We start from the raw sequence: 22,443 nt of genomic DNA, 5'->3' as shown, positions 1-22,443 counted from the left end.
CCAGCCCCAGAGGCTTGAAGCCAGGGCTGCTGCAACAAACAGCTGCACAGGCCTTTGGGAGGCAGAGACACAAGAGGACATCAGAGGAGGGAGGAAGGAAGGAAAGAGGGACAGAGGCCAGTGTTGCCCGTGGCACCACTGACCCTCATTCAAGGCATCCTGGTTGATAAACCACTGCCATAAATGAAAGTATAGGAGCATTGGAAGCTGCCTTACACTGCCATTGGTCCATCTAGCTCCATATTGTCTACACTGGCTGGCAGTGGCTTTCCCTGTTTGGAGGCAGTAGTCTCTCCCAGCCCTACCTGGAGATGCTGGGGACTGAACCTGAGACCTTCTTCACGCAAAGCAAGTGCTCTTCCACTGAGCTATGGCCTTTCCTGCTGTGCCCAGGTAAGCACTTTGCTCAGGGAGCCCTCAAATTCGCAGCTATCTCCTTGGATGCTAACCTTATTTCCCCAGGCCACTGCTTAACAGTCACAACTGAGTCTTACTCTCCACTCCATCGCCTGCAGTGGCATCAACCAATTTCTTTTTTTTTTTTTTGTATATAATTTTTATTAATTTTCCAATAAAAACAAATTTATAACACAATTAAACATTAAGAATTCATCACACATCTTTTTTCTTTTAGACTTCCATCAACATGTCTGATAATTTTCCGTAGTTATTACATATCTTCACATTTCTTCATTTATATTGCACTATGTATATCTTATCTTACCATATTATTTAAACAATATTTCTACCAAACCTTCTTACAGAGCTTCCTGGAAACTTACAAACGTTATATCATTATCACAAATATTTTTAATATATTCTGTAAATTTATTCCAGTCCTCAGTGAATCTTTGGTCCTGTCGGTTGCGAATCCTCCCTGTTAGTCTGTCCAGTTCTGCATAATCCAGTAATTTCGTTCTCCATTCTTCAATCGTGGGCATTTCTTCTTGTTTCCATTTCTAGGCCACCAGAGTTCTAGCTGCTGTTACTGCATACAAAAATACTTTCTGATCCTTCCTTTTTATCTCACCACCTAAAATTCCTAATAGGAATGCTTCTGGTTTTTTAAGAAATGTATATTTCAATATTTTCTTTATCTCATTATATATCATTTCCCAGAAGCACTTCCTTTTTTTACATTCCCACCACATATGATAAAATGTCCCTTCTTTCTCCTTACATTTCCAACATTTATTACTCACCTTATACATCTTACTTAATTTGACTGGTGTTATATACCATCGACATATCATTTTCATAACATTTTCTTTAATTGTGGTGCATGCTGTAAATCTCATCCCTTCCTTCCATAATTTTATCCAATCATCAAATTGAATGTTATGTCCAAAATCTTTGGCCCATTGAATCATAACTGATTTAACCTCTTCATCCTTCAAATGCCATTCTAATAGTAATTTATACACCATAGATAAATTTTTAACTTCATTATTCAATACTTCTCGTTGAAACCTAGATTCTTTTTCAAAATAGCCTCTTTTTGCAACCTCTTTTCTAAACATTTCATTAATCTGAAAGTAATGCAGCCAATCATTTACATGTTCTTTCACTTCTTCATATGGTTTCATTTTCCACTTACTTCCTTCTTTCTCGATTAAACTCCCATATGTTATCCACCTCCTAGTCATATTGATCTTTTTAACACTCATCACCTCTAGTGGTGATAGCCAATGTGGGATTTTTGGTTCCAGTAGGTTTTTATACCTACCCCATACCTCGATCAGAGATCCTCTAATAATATGATTTTCAAAACCTTTATGCACTCGTTTCTTTTCGTACCATAAATACGCGTGCCAACCGAATCTATTATCATATCCTTCCAAATCTAACAAATCTGTATTTTCTAATTTCATCCATTCTTTCAACCAACATATACATGATGCTTCATAATATAACCTCAAATCAGGAGGAAGAAGAAGAAGGAGAAGAAGAAAAAGAAGAAGAAGAAAAGAAATTATAAGAGTAAAATCTTTTGTAATATTGAAATATTAATTGGAATACAATATGGCGTTAAAATTATGGACTTGGAATGTTAATGGAATGAACGATTAAAAAAACGAAATAAAATTGAACAATATTTAAAACAAAAGAATTTGGACATGATATGCCTACAAGAGACGCATGTTAAAAAGATGCACAGAAAAATTTTGATAAATAAAAAATTAGGAAATGAGTTTGTTTCATCTGATAAAAGTAAAAAGAGAGGAGTGGTATTGTACATAAAAAATAAACTGGAGGCGTAACAAATATTTAAGGATGAAGAAGGGAGAATTATAGCAGTCCAAGTCAATTGGCAAGGCGAAAAATTGATAATCATTGGAGTTTATGCACCGAATGGAAATAAAATGGAATTCTTTAAGGACTTGGAGGAAAGATTATTTGAATATTTGGATCAAAAGATCATAATAATGGGTGATATGAATGGTGTAGTTTCGATGGAAATGGATAGACTACAGGCATCTGGGAAAACAAAAGAAGGGAAACTTCCAAAATCATTCTTTGAAATGGCAGAGACCTGTAACTTGACGGATATTTGGAGACTAAGACACCCATTAGAAAAACAATTCACATTTATTTCAGATGCAAATCAATCAATGTCAAGAATTGATCAGATATGGATATCCAATGAACTAACACCGAGAACCTTAAAGATTGAAATACAACCAAAAGTCTTCTCAGATCATAATGCAATTAAATGTATTCTAAAAGGATATGAAGAAAAATCTTTCAGATGGAGAATAAATGAAAACCTGCTGGACGATCAGAAGATAGTGGAAAGGGCACAGAAATGCCTAACGGACTACTTTGTAAATAATGTGAATAAAGGCACAAGAATGTGTACGGTGTGGGACGCTAGTAAAGTGGTGATGAGGGGTTTCTTTATCCAGCAAAATGCAATTAAAAACAAAATGAGAGAAAAAGGGAAAAAGGAAATCCTAAAACAAATTATGGAAAATGAGAAAAAATTAACTACTAGGCCCAAGGATGAAAAAGTGAAACAAAATATAAAAGTGCTTCAAACTCAATTTGCGATGATAATTAATAAGGAAGTGGAATGAAATATTAAAAAAATGAAGCAGAGGAATTTTGAATTTGCAAATAAGTCTGGAAAATGGCTGGCTTGGCAAATTAAAAAAAGGAAAGAGCAAAATACAATAAACAAAATAAAAGTGGAAGATCAAGATATTGAAAATCCAAAGGGAATTAGGAAAGGATTTGTAGATTTTTATAGAGAATTGTATAAAAGAAAGGGGAGAGGTAATACAAAAGAAATAGAGGACTATTTAAAGAAGAAAGAGGTGCAGAAAATATCGAGTTACAATAAAAATAAATTGAATGAGCCAATCGAAATGGATGAAATTATAAATGCAATAAGAGAACTTAAAAGTGGGAAGACACCGGGACCGGATGGATTTAGTGCAAGATACTATAAAGAAATGAAACACACCCTGTCTGTACCATTAAAAGAAGTGATGAATAACATTTTAAAGAAGGAGTAAATACCAGAAACCTGGAAAGAAGCCTATATAACTTTTATTCCCAAACAGGACTCAGATCAGACGCAAGTGAAGAATTACAGGCCGATCTCATTATTAAATAATGATTACAAAATGTTCGCAAACATTTTGGCAAATAGGATGAAAAGAATTTTAAAGGAAATGATACAGAAGGATCAAGCAGGTTTCCTTCCTGGTAGACAGATGAAAGACAACATAAGAAATATAATTGATATAATGGAATATCTGACTAACAGGAAGGATAAACAAGCTATGTTAATTTTTGTGGACGTGGAGAAAGCCTTTGATAATATTTCTTGGGAATTTATGTTAAAAAACCTAGAAGTGATGGATATGGGCCAGTCTTTTCTAAATGGTATAAAGGCAATATATTCCGAACAAAGAGCAAAACTAATTGTTAATAACATAATAACGGAAAATATTGCAATAACCAAGGGTACAAGACAAGGGTGTCCTCTATCACCGCTGCTATTCATATCGGTCCTGGAAGTCTTATTAAGTTCAATAAGAAACAATGAACAGATAAAAGGGGTATCAGTTGGCCGTAATCAATATAAAGTAAAGGCGTATGCTGATGACTTGGTTATAATGATAGAAGATCCTATAAAGAGTATTAAAGAAGTACTAAAAGAAATGGAAGAATTTGGACAGGTGGCAGGGTTTAAATTGAATAAGAAAAAAACCAAAATAATGGTGAGAAACATAGACCAAGAAATTAGTGAAAGAATACAGCAACAGACAGAGATTGAGGTGGTAAAGAAAGTGAAATATTTAGGGATTGTATTGACTTCCAGGAATATTGATTTGTTTCAAAATAACTATGTACCAGTATGGAATAAAGTTAAACGAGATTTAGAGGTGTGGGGTAGAATGAAATTATCATTTTGGGGAAGAATTGCAACGATAAAGATGAGTGTGTTACCGAAAACGTTGTTTTTATTCCAAGCAATTCCAATAATTAAAGGAGTAGCAATATTTAAGGAATGGCAAAAAGTAATTTCAAGATATATCTGGCAGGGCAAAAAGCCGAGAATAAAATTTAAGCTGTTAACAGATTTAAAAGAGAGGGGAGGCTTTGCCCTGCCAGATTTGAGGCATCAACCAATTTCAGGGCAAAATGGTTCCTTGGGATGCTCCTCCGAAAAGTCCCAAATGTCGACGTGTCTGTCTTGGTACATTTCCCCTTGCTATTCCTTTTTTGATGGACATTAACATTCTGCAGCTGCAGCTGCAGCGCCTGCAGTCAATAGTCACAGGGGCCAGTTCTTTCCTTTCCTCGCTTCTGCAGGGCATCCTTACCTTGACCTCACTACATCCCAGTTCAGTTTGTGTTTTACTTAACCGGCTCCAAAATTAACAAGCCTCCTGCAAAACTGTACAGCCTATGCTGCGTAAAGCAGAAGTAGGAACAGTGACAAAGTCCTTTGGAATCTTTGTTTTGCAAATACATTTTCAATATTTTTCAACATTTTTATCTAATACAATCAAAATAAAATTTTGTCTTTTCTATTATGTTTGCCGACTTCCCACCCCTTTTCCCACGGAGTTTTTTCTCCCCTTCTGCTGCACCCTACCTTCTATCAAATCATAACCACAATACTATAATCCATGGATAGGCAAACTAAGGCCCAGGGGCTGGATCAGGCCCAATCGCCTTCTAAATCCGGCCCACAGATGGTCCAGGAATCAGCGTGTTTTTACATGGGTAGCATGTGTCCTTTTATTTAAAATGTATCTCTGGGTTATTTGTGGGGCCTGCCTGGTGTTTTTACATGAGCAGAATGTGTACTTTTATTTAAAATGCATCTCTGGGTTATATGTGGGGCATAGGATTTTGTTCATTCCCCCCCCAAAATGCAGTCAGTCCGGCCCCCCACAAGGTCTGAGGGACAGTGGACCGGCCCCCTGCTGAGAAAAGTTTGCTGACCCCTGCTATAATCCAATTACTACTGTTGCTCAAATCCTGCTCGTGAGTCCATCATACTGCATTTCTTTAAAGACTCCCCCAAAAGGCATCCATTCTTTCTTAAAACACTCATCATTAGATTCTCTTAATTTTGCCCATTTTGCTCGTTCCTTTTCTTACTGATCCATTCTTCTTTTGTTGGAAAAATGGCATCTGGAATCTATTGTGATGTAGCATTTAAACAATGGGTGGGGCACCTCCATTCTCTCTGCATCTGTCCTCCTGGAATGAGGTTCCTCAGTGATGACGAACCTTTGCCCCTTGAGATGATGCTGGATTCCCAACTCCTATTGGTCCCAGCCAGCGTGACTATTGGACAAGGATGGTGGGAGTTGTACAGCAACACAGGTTGTGACAGTAAACGCCTGAGATGGTCTGCTTTAACCTACCACAGCTTGGTGATAAAATTTCACGAAATAATTTATTACCCTCTGGGGTCATCCCCCCCATTATCTATATACATATTACAGTCAGACAATAAAGGGGTATTGCATGTGTCACGTTTAAAGAAAGACATCTTACAAATCAGTTCAAATGAGTTGGACTTATGTTTGCCCATTGCCTGTGCAAATATTTGATACCCTTCATATTTGAAGTCATTCCTTTTTTTTTAATACAAAGGATCTAATGAAAGGTTTATTAGATTAGAAAAGTGTAAGCTCTGTGATTCACTCTTTTTTCTACCTTAATTGTGTTTTTAGTTTTTTTGCTATTTTACCATCTGATAGGGAATGGTTATTAATGGATAAACAAACCAAACTCACATGCAAAGGAGAGAAGGTAGATTGCTTTGTTGAGAGATTGACTTGTTTTGTTGATTATTGGAAGGAGCGATATGGAAATGCAAGGCTTGATTGGCAGGGTAGAAGGCAGGGAAGCCATCAGTAGGTGGACGAAAGGCCGCTAACTCTAGTTTTGACTTGATCCTTCTACAAGGGCAACACTGAGACTAAGGAGGGGGCTGAGGGCTAAGAGCCAGGGCTACCCCCTGGACTGGTTGTGGGTAAGAAGGCAGACTGAGGTCAGTAGGGTGGTGCCTCATTTGCCCTAGCTGAGCAACCACCAGGGCTGATTATGTAAAAAATACAACTTCTAATTCCCTTAGGACTGCGTGCATCCAAAATTGGCAGTGGTTAGGAAAAGGGGGGGTGGGGGAGGCAGAAGGAAATATTGTCTTGTTTTGTAATATACTTGCAAGGAGTCTCTTCCAGCGAAAATGTTTACTCTCGGTATCATTCAGTAGTGATTAGCTTTGCATTATTCATATATTCATGTAATATTCATGATTAATACAATATTTTAAAAGGGAAATGGTTCTTTAAAAAGTCTCAGCATCCTAGAACAGTAAATTATGTGTCAGCACCTCTCTGCTGAAAAGGAGCCAGAAATGAATTCCCAAATACAACAGGTGCAGATTTGTTTGTGGGTTTTCGGTAAACAACCCATAACCTCTCTATCTGGCATATCAAATGCCGCCAGGTATTTTAATAAAAAGATTATATTATTTCTTGTTCACCAACAGACATTCAGGAGTTTTACGAAGTGACGCTGCTAAACTCCCAGAAAAGTTGCCAGGAGAAAATAGAAGAAGCAAACCAAGTTGCTGAGAAATGGGAGAAGAAGACACAATCTCTGGCAACAGACGACGAAAGTCAGCCCCAAACCCGAGAGGTAAGGTAAAGGGTAAAGGGTAAAGGGTAAAGGGACCCCTGACCATTATGTCCAGTCGTGGCCGACTCTGGGTTTGTGGCGCTCATCTCGCTTTATTGGCCGAGGGAGCCGGCGTACAGCTTCCAGGTCATGTGGCCAGCATGACTAAGCCGCTTCTGGCGAACCAGAGCAGCGCACGGAAATGCCGTTTACCTTCCCGCCGGAGCGGTACCTATTTATCTACTTGCACTTTGAGGTGCTTTCGAACTGCTAGGTTGGCAGGAGCAGAGACCGAGCAACGGGAGCTCACCCCGTCACGGGGATTAGAACCGCCGACCATCTGATCCTAGGCTCTGGTTTAACCCACAGTGCCACCCGCTTCCCACACTGCGTACAGTGCTTTAATTAATGGCTCAATCACACAGTGCATCAATAAACAGAACTGGTCCAGGACTTGGAAACACGTGTCACACTGAGCAGTGATACAGTTGTGGACAGCAGTAAGGTTTGGACCTGTATGGGTGCGCTAGCAGAGCATCCTGCTGCAGGAAGTGTACAGCCCCAACCTCATGTCATGGCTGGACACAGAGGAATGGTGGGAGGCACCAGGTGGGGAACCCCCAAGGGAAGAAGGCTCAGAGCCTGGGGAGTTGTGATGGGACAGCGATGAGTGGTCACAGGAAGAAGACTGGGAGGAAGCGGTGTCTGAAGCTGAAGGGGTAACAGGTCTTAGTGAGCAGGGAGAGTCTGTGGCAGAAAGAAGTCTGGAATCAGAAGTGGAAGCAGGCCAAGAGGCAGAGAAGAGTAATGGGTGCCTCCCGCTCTTGCTGCGACAAGCTCTGCTCCTTCCTGGTCTCCCAGGATCAGAAGAGGTATGAAGAGGGAGGAGCACAGACAGGCGCGTCGGCTAGTCTCAGATTGCTTGGGAGGGACACAGGGAGGAAGAGATTCAGGCAGCTTATGGGAAGACCTTCAGCCTCTACAGCTGTTTCATAGGGGCAAGACCTTCCAAGAGGAGTTGCCGTGCCCCTTATGCCTGAAACTCTTCAGCTAACCTGGTTCCTTCTCAGAAAGAGTTCACTAACTCCAAGTGATTTATTACTGACAGCTGCTCCTCCTCCTTTGTTGATTGATTGTCTTCCATAAACATGGTTTTAACAATGAGTCCGTAAGTGACTGTGGAGGCCAATTCTGGATCCACACACCCTTCCACAGTGGGGACATTGGTTTCCGGGCGGGAGTTGATCACGGTGTGGATTTGCAAGTGTGCCTTCCTCTTAGCACGTTTCTCCCTTGTGTCCTGAGTTCGAGTGTCTTCAAAGCCCATGGCACCTTTGGTAAAGGCTGTTCTCCAATTGGAGCGCACGCAGGCAAGTGTTTCCCAATTGTTGATGTTTATACTACATTTTTAAAGATTCGCCTTGAGAGAGTCTTTAAACCTCTTTTGTTGATCACCAGCATTACACTTTCCATTTTTAAGTTCGGAATAGAGTAGTTGCTTTGGAAGACGATAATCAGGCTTCCGCACAACATGACCAGTGCAACGAAGTTGATGTTGAAGAATCATTGCTCCTTACACCTTACCACCTTCCTGCCCAACTCCAGCCCTGCACTAGTAAGCTGCTGTTGCCAGGGAGAAGAGTGCTGCACACCCAAAGCAGCTCACTGCCTGGGTGGGGCAGAGCTGCTTTGTTAGCATCCCAGCAGGCAGGTTGCTGTTGCTTACTGGGAGAGAGGCGGGGAGGGTTGGGTTGGCAGGGACGTAGATGTGCTGACAGGAGTGCTGCTGAGGAGGCTTAGCTGGCCAGATAGTTAAGGCCAGTAAGTCCAGTTAAATATTCGGCATTTGTATGGGCTTCTCCGGTGTCTTCAAAGCACTTCACATGAGCCATTGTAATAATCCTTACAACGAACGCCTAGGAAGCCACTGCAGATCTGCAGCTAGGCCGGCAGCGGTTCTCAACCTGTGGGTCCCCAGATGTTGTTGGACTACAACTCCCATCATCCCTGACCACTGATCATGCTGGCTAGGAATTATGGGAGTTGTAGTCCAACAACATCTGGGGACCCACAGGTTGAGAAACACTGAGCTAGGGTGTCATGTATTCCTGGCAGCCTCCTGTGTGCAAGAGCTAGGTTGTTGCATTCTGCACCATCTGCACTGCAAAGAACGAAGCCAGTCATATGGGAGTCACTTAGCATCGAGGCTGCAAAGGCATGAATGATATGGTTCATCCCTTGGTGTGCACACTTCGACAATAGCCGGCCCCAGCTGCTACCAGTATGCATCATTTGAGGAGAGCCCTCCTAGACGCCAGAGGTCTAGGAACAGCCTGCGCCTGACAGTGACACCTCTTTTTATTATTTATTTTAGCTATTTCATAAAATGTATACAGTGCACCGCTTGACCTCAAACCCATTCACGAAACAATGACATCAGGAAAAATGCACAACCGTACTCTGAAACATACAAAAGCCAAAATACTAAAACAGATTAAAGTTACCTCAGCCTTCTAAGCATCTGGGTAGGCTTGTCTAAACAAGGATGTTTTTAGCAGGCACCGAAAAGGGTACAGCGAAGTGGGCCTGTGAGCTAGATGTGCGCCAGACAACACACAGCATACAACACACCCAACGCACACCTAAAGCCCATTATTTTCCCCAAAGAATCCTGGGAACAGAATCCCCCACAGAACTAAAGTTCCCAGCACCCTTCATAAACCACAGTTGCCAGAATTCCTTGGGGGAAGTCATGTGCTTTGGTTGTACTTTAAATGTGTGCTGTGGATCTGCCCTGTGGGCTCTTTCTCTGTGTGTGCCTTCTGGAACCTTCTAGAGCCGAGTGGAATGGCCCATTAGGGCAAACGGAGCACTGCCTCGCCAACCTCAGTGTGCCCTCTGCCTGTGGCAGCTTCTGCTTCCATCAGTCCCAATGTTGCCGTTGTTAAACTGAGGAGGAAGATAAAACTGGAATTAGTTGGCTATGCCTGTGGCTCTGGCTCCAACTACTTTTGGGGCTCACTGTCTTCTACCAATGGGCACCAGCCGCCATTGCTAGAGCTCCAGTCCTTTCCTGGTGTGCCTTGACTCTTTGTCATGCAAGCACCTTCACATTCAGTTCTCCTCAGGTTGTCGAAAAAGCAGCAGTTTCTAGAACCTTCTCTGAGGTAAAAGCAAGCTTTCTTCTTCTTCTTCTTCTTCTTCTTCTTCTTCTTCTTCTTCTTCTTCTTCTTCTTCTACCTTAGGCAAGGGATGTATTTGTTTTACTTCTTTTCTATTTGTTCCCTCTCTCATGAGGGTTTATTTATATATATTTCATTCGCTCTCCCCTTCCACACAACCCCCTTCCTAACCCCCAGTGTGGTGGAAATAGTCTTACAGTTTTCAGTCTAATTTCCATGTTATTCCTCTCACAGAGCTACAATTTCCAGCGTGGTTTAACAATTAACCCCTCTCCCCAGGGAACTCTGGGAACTGTAGTTCTGCATGGGAAATAGGGGGCCACCTAGCAACATACAACACCCTTGACAAACTACATTTCCCAGCATTCTTTGGGGGAAGCCATGGTATAAACTGGTATGATTCTGCCTTGGACTGGGCAGCTCTTCAAATAGAGGGGTGTCCTCTGTAAAGTGTGATACCCGGCCACCCTATTCCCCTCAGAGATTTTTAAATATGTCTGTCTGACACACAATTCTACGGTAATGGTTTTGTAATGTAAGGCAACCACATTCGTAATCTCCTTTCTTTGGTACCAGTAAAAAAAATCCAGAGGTGGTTGGTTGTTGTTCTACCAGAAACTGTAATTCCTCAGAAAAGCAAACTTCCCTCAGTCAGGTGAGAGAGGACACAGCTTTCCTTACAAATTAATGTTTTACCTTTTTGGAAACAAGGCTTCTCATCTTTTCTGGTTAGAAAGTAAGAAAAATAGAAAACAATCTCGTTTGGCACTAGAAGCAATAACTTTTTCCTCAGCGTAACTGGGCTCCTATTCAGGTGTGCACACTTTTAATAAAAGGCTCCACTTGGTTCCACTTTTAACCTCTACTTTCATTAGCCCAGGCTCTGAAGCTCCGCATTTTCAGTCAGTAATGTTCTTGCCCTTTTATTCAGGGAGAAAATTGAGGTGAAAGAAAGGAACTCACTGCTGTCAGTCTTCAGTATGAGGCTGCAAACTGCAGGCCTGACTGGCGCTTGTATCACAACACGAATAGACTATTAATTCTCTAGCAGGGCTTGTTTGCAGGAGTTGCTTACGGAAGGGTTTTTTTTGGTACCCTGTTGAAGGAGAATCTGGGAGAAATGGGATTGTTAACCATTTTGCTTGGCTAAGGGCATATTACCTACGCTGGGGAGCTAAACTGGCTTAGCTGCACTGCTGAGAAATGTATGAACAATCATTCAAGGAAAGATTACAACATCTGGGGCTTTTTAGTTTAGAAAAAAAGTAAGCGGAGGGGCATGACACAGCTATATAAAATTATGCATGGTGTGGGAAAAGGGCATAGGCTTATTTCTTTCTTTCTCTCATAATACTAGGGTCATCCAATGTAGCTGAATGTTGGAAGACAAAACCATAGAATCATGGAATCGTAGACTTGGAAGAGACCCCAAGGGTCATCTAGCCTAGGGTTGTGCAAAGTTGTTGAGCTTTTATTTTTGGGGGGTGGCAAAGTTGTTTAGCTTTTTTTAATTTTTGACCAAAGTTGCTGAACTCTTTTTTCTACACTTCTGATATGGGTGGCCAGACAGTGATTTTCGCCCAGACGCTGCTTCTGAGGGCCAACTCCAAGCCATGTCCAGGAAATTTCAGACGTATGACAGCCCTAATCCTACTACAATCCCCTGCAGTGCAGGATCTCAGCTAAAATATTCATGGCAAATGGCCATCCAATCTCTGCTTAAAAACCTCCAAGGAAGGAGAGCCCACAACCAAGGCCGTAGGAAGTGGGGGGCTGAGGGGGTGGTCCGACCCAGGTGCCACACGGGGTGTGTGGGTGTGGGTGTGTGACAAGATGGCCCCTGCCTCCCCCCAGCTGTAGAGTGGCCGAGGGTGCATGCAGTCTATATGGGCACGGCTCACACGGCGACCATATGGGCTGCCGTACATGTGCACTCCGTACGGGATGCTGCACATGTGCAGTTCGTGTGGACGCTGTGCAAGCGGCTACCCATATGACTGCCGCGTGCATGTGCGGCATCCCGTATGGAGTATGCACGTGTGGGGTGTCAGACATGCGCAGTCCATACGGGATGCCGCACATGCGCACTCCGTATGCCTACCCCGCCCCGGGTGCTGGAGAGGGTTCCTCCACCACTGCCCACAACCTCCTGAGGGAGACTTTTCCTGTGTCGAACAGCTCTTACTGTCAGAAAGCTTTTCCTGCTGTTTAGTAGGAATCTCCCTTCTTGTAACTTGAAGCCATTGGTTCGAGTCCTACCCTCCAGATCAGGAGAAAACAAGCTTGCTCCATCTTCCATGTGACAGCCTTTGAGATGGCTATCATAGCTTAGTCTCTCTTTTCCAGGCTAAACATACTGAGCTCCTTCATCCACTCCTCATAAGGCTTGGTTTCAATACCAATAATCTTGGTTGCCCTCCTCTGCACTCATTCTAGCTTGTCAACATCTTTATCTTAAATTGTGGTCCCCAGAATTGGTCACAATATTCCAGGTGTGGTCTGACCAAGGCAGAATAGAGTGGCACTATGACTTCGCTTGATTTGGAAACTAGACTTCTGTTGATGCAGAAGTATAAATAAAGCATTTCTTCACACAGCTCATAGTTAAACCAGTGGCAGACTTACGGTCTATGAGGGCCTGTGAGCAGCCCTTTGGGGACTACCTCTTTGTTGACCTAAATATATGTGACCATGTCAAAAGTATGAGAATATGATAACAATAGTGTTTATGCCTTTGCACTGTTCTCTCCCCGCTTTCCCAGACAACTTGGAAATAATCCCTGCTGTGGGCCAGGCAGGAGGAAAAGGTCATGATAATAACATTTTATCTGAAATGCACCCCCCCTCTAAAAATAAAATAAAAAATCCCATTGGGAACTATCAGGAGAAAACACTGTGATGATAATAATGATGATAATGTCTCTGCAATGCTCTGCCCCCCAACCACTTGGGAGCAATCCAGTAAAAGGTTATGATGACGCCTCTGCACTGGGCTCCCTCCCCCTCATCCCCTCCCCCAAATAACCCAGCAACTTGCGAACAATCAGGAAAAAATGTGATCATAATGATCATGATACCTTAGCACTAGGCTTGCCCCTCCTAGACAACAACTTGGGGAGGGGGGAAGGAAAAATGAGGTGATGTGATGCCTATGCACTGGGCTGCCCCCCCCACAACACCTTTGGAACAATCCCCGCTGTATGGCATGCAGCAGACACAAGAGAGGGTTACCATATCCTCCTCTCATATTGAACTGAGCCCTCTCTCAAGTAGCTGCCTGCTGCACATTCCGGCAGGCAGCAAAACAAATGCAGCAGCAAAGAGACAATTCCCACGTTTCTTCCTCCCCTCTCCTGCATTTTCAAAAAGTCACCATGGCAGCTGCCTGCCACATAGCCGGCAGGCAGAAAAGCACATGGTGATTTCAATCTCAACACACATTTTTAAAAAGCCTATTGACTGCTGGTGAGTGGGTCCTCGCCCAGTTTCTGACTTGCCCAACAACTGGTCTGATATCTGCTTTCGAACCTAAAAGTTCCATATAGCCACTATGGCTAAAAGTCACAGATAGCAGGTCCATCGCCCAGTGGTTTGCCTAATTTCTGTGGCTGTCTGCTGTTTAGGACAGCGCTCAGGAAAAGCAGACCCACTGCAGCACATTAAATGCACCCTTCTCTCGCCTCTTGTCTTGGGATTGCCTACCCATCCTCCATACCCAGTTATTACAAACATTGTAATTACTTCTTTGTCCTCAGCTCAACCGCCTGCTTGTTAAAAGGTTGCAGTAATAAAAACCCTCATTTAAGAATTCTTCTTCCTTGAGTAGTAATCAAACCTCTCATCTATTTCGCATCAGCAGCTTGCCTTGTGAACCTGAAGCTATTTAAGACCCGTCTATGTAGATTTAGAGGAGTCCAATCAATCCTGCCATTGCAGAGCCAATGCAAAAAAATAGCCCAGCCGAGCAAAAAAGGTGGTTGGTCTGAATGGCTGTTCCTGCTCTCGGCAGAAACGCAGTCAGGTCTTATCCACACTTCATTTGGGACCACAAGTTACAGGCAAAGGTCTGGGATTTCTGGGTCCAAGTGGTTTTGCTTTTTCCTGGGAAAACATGCCATTTACTCCTGAACCAGATGGCAATCAGGTTTACCAAGGTTTGCTGTTTGTTCTGATTCAATGATAAATAGTAGGTTTTCCCAGGGACGAGCCCTTATTCATAGTGTTACTGTTACTTATCTGCTAGCATCATTTATTGCATAACAATGTTGAGCATTTGTATTTATAGCTATCCAATGCATTGTGTCCATTATCTTGCCACCCCTTCAGCAACCTTTCCAGGCGAGCCAGTTTTGTCATCTGTGTATTGCCGAGTAGGAACTGCGATATATAATAACAGCTTGCCTTAGACCAGCAAGGGAGTTCATGACTCAGGCGACATTTGTGCCAGGAGTTTCCTGAGTCACAGCTCAAGCCCTTTAGGCTGCAAGCCCACAGCACCTGGGCTTTCTGAGGTTCCCTCCCTCCATTATGTTGCCTTTTGAGCTTACTGCACCAAATATTTCTCTGCCCACTTTTGCCTCTTGCCCTGCCTATCATTTGCAAGTGGCCCCTAGAAAGTTGTCCAGAATGGAATGTGGCCCTCGGTCTGGAAAAAGGGTTCCCTTCCTTTGCTTTTTGAGATGGCCAGTTCTGGCTGTGGGAAGATCCAGCAGGGCGCTTCTTATCTTCTGCAGTTGTTGCAGTATTCCTTCTGAGTGTTAAGATCCATAAAGTATTTGATAAAATAATAAGAATTCGTGTTCTGCAAATGTGTGTCCCAGCAGGTTCCTGACAGGAAGACAGTGTGCTACCAGGGGGTGGGAGGAGAGATATCTGTGTTTTGTTCACTGCTACTAATAAAATCCATACTTTAAACAGCTTGCAAAAACAAACATATGCTTAAGCTGGCTTCCTCATTAAAAACGACTTCTCTTGGAGCTATTGTTTAAATGTATTTGTAAGCTCAATAGGACTTGGCACCTCACTCGCACAAGTTTTTTTCCCCCTTTAAAAAAGCCTCGGAGTCATTTGTCTCACTTATACATCTTTCACCTCTTATTATTTACCAAATCTAAGCTGCTGCGCATGAGAATTTACTGCCCTCCAAGTCTCAAGGACGGAGTTTTCTAGAGAGTTTGGGTGGATGAAGAGCATGTTTCGTTCGTTAGCTCCAGCCCGTCATGATTTCATTTGCTAAAAATGCCTTGAAGTGAGTTTATTCCACTTGTTTATTTTTTAAATACACAACCACCTATCAACCCCAGAGGGGAATCAGGATGGTTCACAGCAGGAAGGGGAATATTCAGGCTCCCACTCAGCCAATCGGAGAGATTTGGTTGGTCTGAAATGGTGGAGGGTCTGCCCACTAAGGAACAAAGGTTCAAAGAAGGGGCAGTGGACCCATCTCAGCCCATACTCCTTCTGGGGGGTGACATACAAGTCATGGGTGGGGCCAGTGGCAAAAGTGGGGAGAGCCACAAATGCAAATGTTACCTTTGTACATTACTTTGGTTTCTGCACTTATTCACATGCACTCTCCATTCAGATAAGCAAGAGGCGTCATCAGAGTTCAAGGGTACATTCCACCCAGGCAAAAACACGCAAGTAGAGTGAAAGAAAGGTCTGGTGAGGGGTGTGGCTCAGGATTGTATGTGGCAGAGTCCCCAGGGCCAGATAGGGAGTCCTCGAGGGCCACATCTGCCCCACCTCCAGACCTGAGGCCCTGCGATGTCCGATTTAAAGGAACGGAAACCTAGCAGGCATAAGAAGCAGATGCTGCTATTGTATCACTGCAATCATTAGTATTTATCGGCTAAGCACTGCAAGATTTGGTTTAACTTGCTCGTTTCGCATTCTATTTGTTTATTTGCTTTATTGCTCCCTATCTTCAAGAGATTCCGGAGGCAGCTTACAAAAGAGTTAAAACTGCAATAAAGCAAATGCAGATAGAAACACCAAAACACACTATAAAATCAATACGAGGTAATGCAATAATTCCATTTGATGCTGAGATAGGATAATGAAATCTGATTGCATGTATTAAGGATGCAATTCTCAAATTTCAAGTTCGAATGCCAGTTGTTCTTGCCTTGTTGACAGAATATTTTGATGAAATATTGTATGCACTTGCAGCATATGATTCTGCATTTCAAGTGTGAACCCTAGCTTTACCACCTGTATACAAGCGGTCAAGGAAATACGCAATATCTCCCTTGAAGGGTGATAGATACATCAGAACATAAAAATTAGTGTATGTGCAGTATGGAGGTCTCCCCCCCTTTTTAAAAAGATCTTTATTATACTTTAATTAACTGAAAAAAACTAAACACAATACAATACAATACAATACATACATTACATCTAATACATACCTTACATACCTACTTAACCCACCTATACACCACGTATACTTGACTTCCAACTTTTCTTTTTGTGCTTTGTATGCATTTCATGATTGTATTACTATTTTTCTTTTCTTTTTATCTAACCAGATTCTACCACAACTTTCCTATATTTTCAAGATTTACTCTATTTCTGCCAGGAGATTTACGTTATCCATATAGTTTTCGAGATATTCTTTAAAGATTGACCATTCATTGTTAACTTTTTGAGCCAAATTTCTTCTTATTCTCCCTGTAAGTTCTGTGAGATGTTGGTATTTGATCATTTTGGCTAACCAGTCAAATTTAGTGGGGATCTTATTGCTTTTCCAACTTTTGGCTATCAAAATTATTGCCACTGTGGTGGCATACATAAGTAAGGGTCTGTATATTTCCTTAATTTCTGCAGACATGATACCGAGCAGGAAAGGTTTCGGGTTTTTTTATGAATGAGAGTTTAAACGTTTTTTTCAGTTCGTTATAGGCAGTGTCCCAAAAGTCTTTTAACATCTTGCACTCCCGCCACATATGCGTACAGTATGGAGGTCTCGCCTTGATTCCATACCTGTTTTCAGGCGGATTAGGAAAAAATATAAAACCACAGTGCAACATTTATTACATTTATATACCTTTCTTGCAAGAAGTTCAGGGAGGCTTACATAGTTTTCCCACTCCTTTTTTTAAATCTTCACAACAACCTTGTGAGGCTGAGAATATGACTGGTCCAAGGTCACCCACTTAGCTGAGTAGAAATTCAAATCTGGGTCTCAGTTTGACACTGCATCCTGAGAAGTCACAGTCAATTTGTGTATGTGCGTGTGACACACACACTTGCAGGATTCATCAATGACCACACCTGAGGTCAGAAGCCTGGCCTGTGTGTGGGGTGTGTGTGTGTGTATGTGTGTGTGTTGCAGGAAAGGCTGTGTGGCACCCCTAGCACCTCTCAGCTACTTGCTCACTATTCCACGGATGCTTGTTCTCTACCTGCTCAAAGAGATGCTGCAATGCAGCAGTAGTGATGGCAGCATGAATCATGTGCACAGAGCAATGCATGCTTTAGTGCGCGGCCTGGCTTGCCTACCTTACTTCGTCCTCACTCCGCCAGGGGTCTTTCCCAGCTTGGGATGGCTGAATCTGTCTTTCGGTTTCTCATTTTGCTTTCTTACAATTTTAAGTTCAGTTTGTGCATAACTTTTTCAAAGTCCTCCTAAAAGTCCATTTTAGTGCGTGCACATTTTTGTCTGCAATTTTTTCCTAATACAGTGGTACCTTGGGATAAGTACTTAATTCGTTCTGGAGGTCTGTACTTAACCTGCAACTGTTCTTAACCTGAAGCACCACTTTAGCTAATGGGGCCTCCTGCTGCTGCCGCGCCGCCAGAGCACAATTTCTGTTCTCATCCTGAAGCAAAGTTCTTAACCTGAAGCACTATTTCTGGGTTAGCGGAGTATGTAACCTGAGGTACCACTGTACACATTTTTGGTTTGCAAGCACTTTCCCCTAACATAATGGTTTTGGGATGTTATTTTCATTTTTTGTGCCTGCACCCATAATATAATGCATTTTTGGCACACCTTTTTTTTTAGTTGGAGTATGTTGTTGCTGTATTTGAAAGGATAGTTGTGTTTTGATTCAGGAAATGGCACATTGTTTCAGGAAGTGGAAATTTGATTGTTTTGGAACTGAATTCCCCCTTGCATTTTGTTATAACCCCCCCAATGGGGCCAGCTGGTGAAGGGCAGGCAATAAATTTTATAATCATCATCATACGGGCGAGTCGCATCATGTGCAAGTGTTCGGTTCCAAGGGTCGTGCCTAAAGATCACATTGAACCAAGATTATCCTTTCTTGGCTGGCAAGGGCCTGGGGGAAGGGCTCCCTCATGCAGTGGCGTAGCGTGGGTTGTCAGCACCCGGGGCAAGGCAAGTAATTTGCGCCCCCTAACCCGTGGATTTTAGCACTCGAGTCTCTTCCGCGCCCCCCCCCAGATGTTGTGCCTGGTGCGGCCGGCCCCCCTGCACCCCCCACGTTACGCCACTGCCCTCATGTCTCTGTTGCCTCCCCTCACTCTTCCACATGCGAGCAACTGATGGAAGGGAGAAGGAGAGAGGTGGACACAGAGAGAGAGACAGTCAGAAAAAAAAGTCTTGAATGGATCTCGAATAGAGCTGCAGTCAAGCATGTGAAAATGAATTTGTATAAGTAAAATACACATGTGATTATAATGATAATCTTTATTACCACTGAACTACAGTGGTACCTCAGGTTACATATGCTTCAGGTTACAGACACTTCAGGTTACAGACTCCACTAACCCAGAAATAGTACCTTGGATTAAGAACTTTGCTTCAGGATGAGAACAGAAATCGTGCTCTGCTGGCGAAGCAGCAGCAGGAGGCCCCATTAGCCAAAGTGGTACCTCAGGTTAAGAACAGTTTCAGGTTAAGAACAGACCTCTGGAACGAATTAAGTACTTAACCCAAGGTACCACTGTAATGATAATCTTTATTGCCAACTAAACTGTCTGTGGCACATTGGGAGAAGTCAAGAAGACAAATACATGAGACAACATTTCAGCTCAGACCACCAACAAGCAAACATTTTCACTTGCCTCAGGAGAATGGGAATGGTGGCAGCGGTGGGGCTGTTGAGGAGGAAAAACTGGGTAGCTGGTCGCCACTGCCCCCACTCACCAGGCAGGAAATTCCTTGCAATATGATTGGCTTTGTTTGGAGTTTTCGGCATCATTTTACTATTGAACTAAAGAGTTTGCCACCAGTGATGGCCACCAACTTGGGGTGGCTTTAGCAGAAGCTTAGGCAAATTCATGGAGGATTAAAGCTATCATTGGCCACCAGCCATAATGGCTGTATTTTGCTTCCAGTAACAGAGGTGGTCTGCCTCTGAATACCAGCCACTGGGGATAGTAATGAAGAATGAGAGTACGCAATAAAGTTATAAAGCAGAATACACAACGATGCATATAGCCTGTTACGACCTCAAAGAAATGCCCTAAACAGACCTGATCAAACTTAACAAATTATCTACCAAGGTCTAAAAAAATATATGTCAATGGTCATGTAAAGTACACTATGAAATTGCAAGACTGCAATTTTTATGGCATTAATATAAGCCCATATAAAAAACTGTAATGATCACCCCCTAATTAAATCCACACCTCTTGCAAACTTTATCTTTTGTAATATCTCTAAATTACCTGCTCCATTTTGCTGACATCTGCAGTTATTACGGATAATGAAATATTTAATCTGAGAGTAAACAATCTGAAAAGGCTATTTCTCTAAACAAGGATATAAACAGGTCATTATTATTATTTTTTTAAAATAGCTGCTGTAACTGATTTAAATAGTTCATTACAGGAGAGTATATTTGCTAATTGGTATATGAGGTTCTTTAATTATTTAAACGATTTTAAACAGGGGTTGGGGGGGGGAAGGGCACAGTATGCATTTTCTCAATGAATGTACGTTAATTTTGGAATCAACCAAACCTGGAGCAGAAAACTGTCTCATGCTTATTTAAAACCCGCTCTTCTTCATGTCAGTCTCAGGATAGTGGGGAGGTAGAAAAGAATTTCAATCGAAGCTGCAAATTCCATTTGTTATGTGTGCCGGCGTGGTTGCTCGAGAGCGAACAGGCAAGACCCCAACTGGTCTTTTCAAAGGCTTTATTATCGGTGCAAAAACATTCACAGTGCAGAACGTCTCAATTCCATGTCTTGCTCAGTCACTAGCAGAATCTGGGAGTGGGCGGTCCTTAAACTTTCCTGTTATGTACTGAGTTGAATAGGATCCAAAATGCAGCAGTCTGATTGGTCCTAGAACAATGCAGCAGTCTGATTGGTCTGCAGGAGCCACCCAATCCGGCTCCAGATGGAAGTGAATCCACAACCTGATTGGCCTACAGGAGAATTCCGGAATTAGCCAATCATGTGCAGCCCATTGTGTAAATAATGTATATAAGGCAGATACTTTGAGGGGACATTCATTCCTCCTCACCACTATGAGCTGAATAAAGAGCATGAAATCCACTCTCGACTCAGAGTATATTTCATTTCCCCAGCAGAGTAGTCTCTTGACCCCCATCCTACGCCTCCCCTCTCTGCACGTGAACCGACTGCGCAGAGTGGGCGTGGGCAAAGGGGGACCTGCCTCCCCCCCACTTTGCTCATGCTCGGTGCTGGGGCTCTCCCTTGCGTCCTCCAAGCCCTGCATCCCTTCCCCACTGGAGGCGTGGCTTCCCTCCTCCGCAGAGGAAGTGCTGCTTCTCACGATCTTTGGAGGCTCCCTGTAACCCAACTGCCCTTCCACCTCTCGCCTCTGAGCTGATGGCAGTTCCCTGACACCATTAAAAAGCAAAAAGAGAAGACAAAAATCCATCAGATTCAGTGTTATCTATACCAGGCTTCTCCAACCTGGTGCCCGGTATATGTTTCTGGCTACATCTTCCAGCAGCCCAGCCCCAGATCTGCATTGGCTCTTCAGCATTTTGTAGCTGGACATGCATGGAATTAAACCTGGAATCTTTTGCATGCAAAGTACGGCCTCCCCTCAATAGGCAGTTTCACCAAAGAGACAACTTCAATTCGGCATCGTCCGTGCGTCGCTATGTATTCTGCTTTATCTCTGCTCCCATTATCGCTGGATCTAATCTAATCCCTGCAGCTATAGCTTCCATTTCTCAAATAAATGGCAATAGAGAGAAAGAACAGCCCTGCTGAGTACCACAGTAAAGGTGATAATATTTAGAAGATGTTCTATTCACTGCCACGTTAGATGTATCGTATTTTAATGCAACCATAGAAGTATTTCAAAGGAAGCACTTGGGAATCTGACTGCAGGTTATGTTTATGAGCAATGAAGCAACTACAGTGAGCTGTTTCTGCAATATGTTTGGTGATATGCATCTGTCTGTCTCGAGAAACAATGGAGGAATGTGCCTTTGGGGGTGAAGTCAAGCATTTGGAAGAAAACAGCGCCAGCTGTGGCTGTAGAGACCGATATGTGAGAGACATGTTTTGTTGCACCTGGGGCAGATGAATTTCACGGGATCTGAGCTATAACTACCATATTTTTCGCCCCATAGGGCGCACCGGCCCATAGTGCGCACCTAGTTTTTTGGGGGGGAAATAAAGAAAAAAAATTTATTCCCCCCCCCCAGGTGCGGGGCTGGGGCGGGGGAAGCCCGAGCTTCCCCCGACCCCAGCCCCCAGAACAGGCTGCTATCCGCAAGCCGTGGGAGAGCTGCGCGACTTCGCGCAGCTCTCCCACGGCTTGCGGAGAGCTGCGCGAAGCCCGAAGCCTGGGGCGTGCTGAGCTAAGCGTGCCCCAAGCTTCTAGGTGCAGGCAAGCTCTCCGCAAGCCGTGGGAGAGCTGCGTGAACTCCCGCCAGGCTCCTCAGACTTGCAGATACCTTCCTGAAGCCTGGAGAGCGAGAGGGGTCGGTGCGCACCGACCCCTCTCGCTCTCCAGGCTTCAGCGAAAGCCTGCATTCACCCCATAGGATTGCACACACATTTCCCCTTCATTTTTGGAGGGGAAAAATGCGTCCTATAGGGCGAAAAATACGGTATCTGGACCTTAATGACTGGAATTGGCAAAATGATCAGTCGAGTGGCCAATACCTTAGTAATTTAGTACCCACGCTTATAGGATAAAACTGGAGCC

At 43.2% G+C, this 22,443-nt stretch overlaps 1 protein-coding gene across 7 annotated transcripts in view; it reads left to right on the top strand.

The window, feature by feature from the left end:
- DLG2 (discs large MAGUK scaffold protein 2) overlaps nucleotides 1–22,443 on the top strand; it is a gene marked incomplete at its 3' end in the record, with an annotated part of 818,053 nt that overhangs the window by 112,655 nt on the left and 682,955 nt on the right. For all 7 annotated transcript variants that reach the window (XM_081001988.1, XM_081001992.1, XM_081001989.1 and 4 more), the window contains one exon: nucleotides 7,025–7,173. In XM_081001988.1, the coding sequence (XP_080858114.1) occupies nucleotides 7,025–7,173 (149 nt within the window). The remainder of the gene's footprint in view (nucleotides 1–7,024; nucleotides 7,174–22,443) is intronic.

Source organism: Podarcis pityusensis (assembly GCF_964106645.2).
Source record: "Podarcis pityusensis genome assembly, chromosome: 4".
NCBI lineage: Eukaryota > Metazoa > Chordata > Lepidosauria > Squamata > Lacertidae > Podarcis > Podarcis pityusensis.
This window is presented reverse-complemented; position numbering and strand designations above follow the sequence as displayed.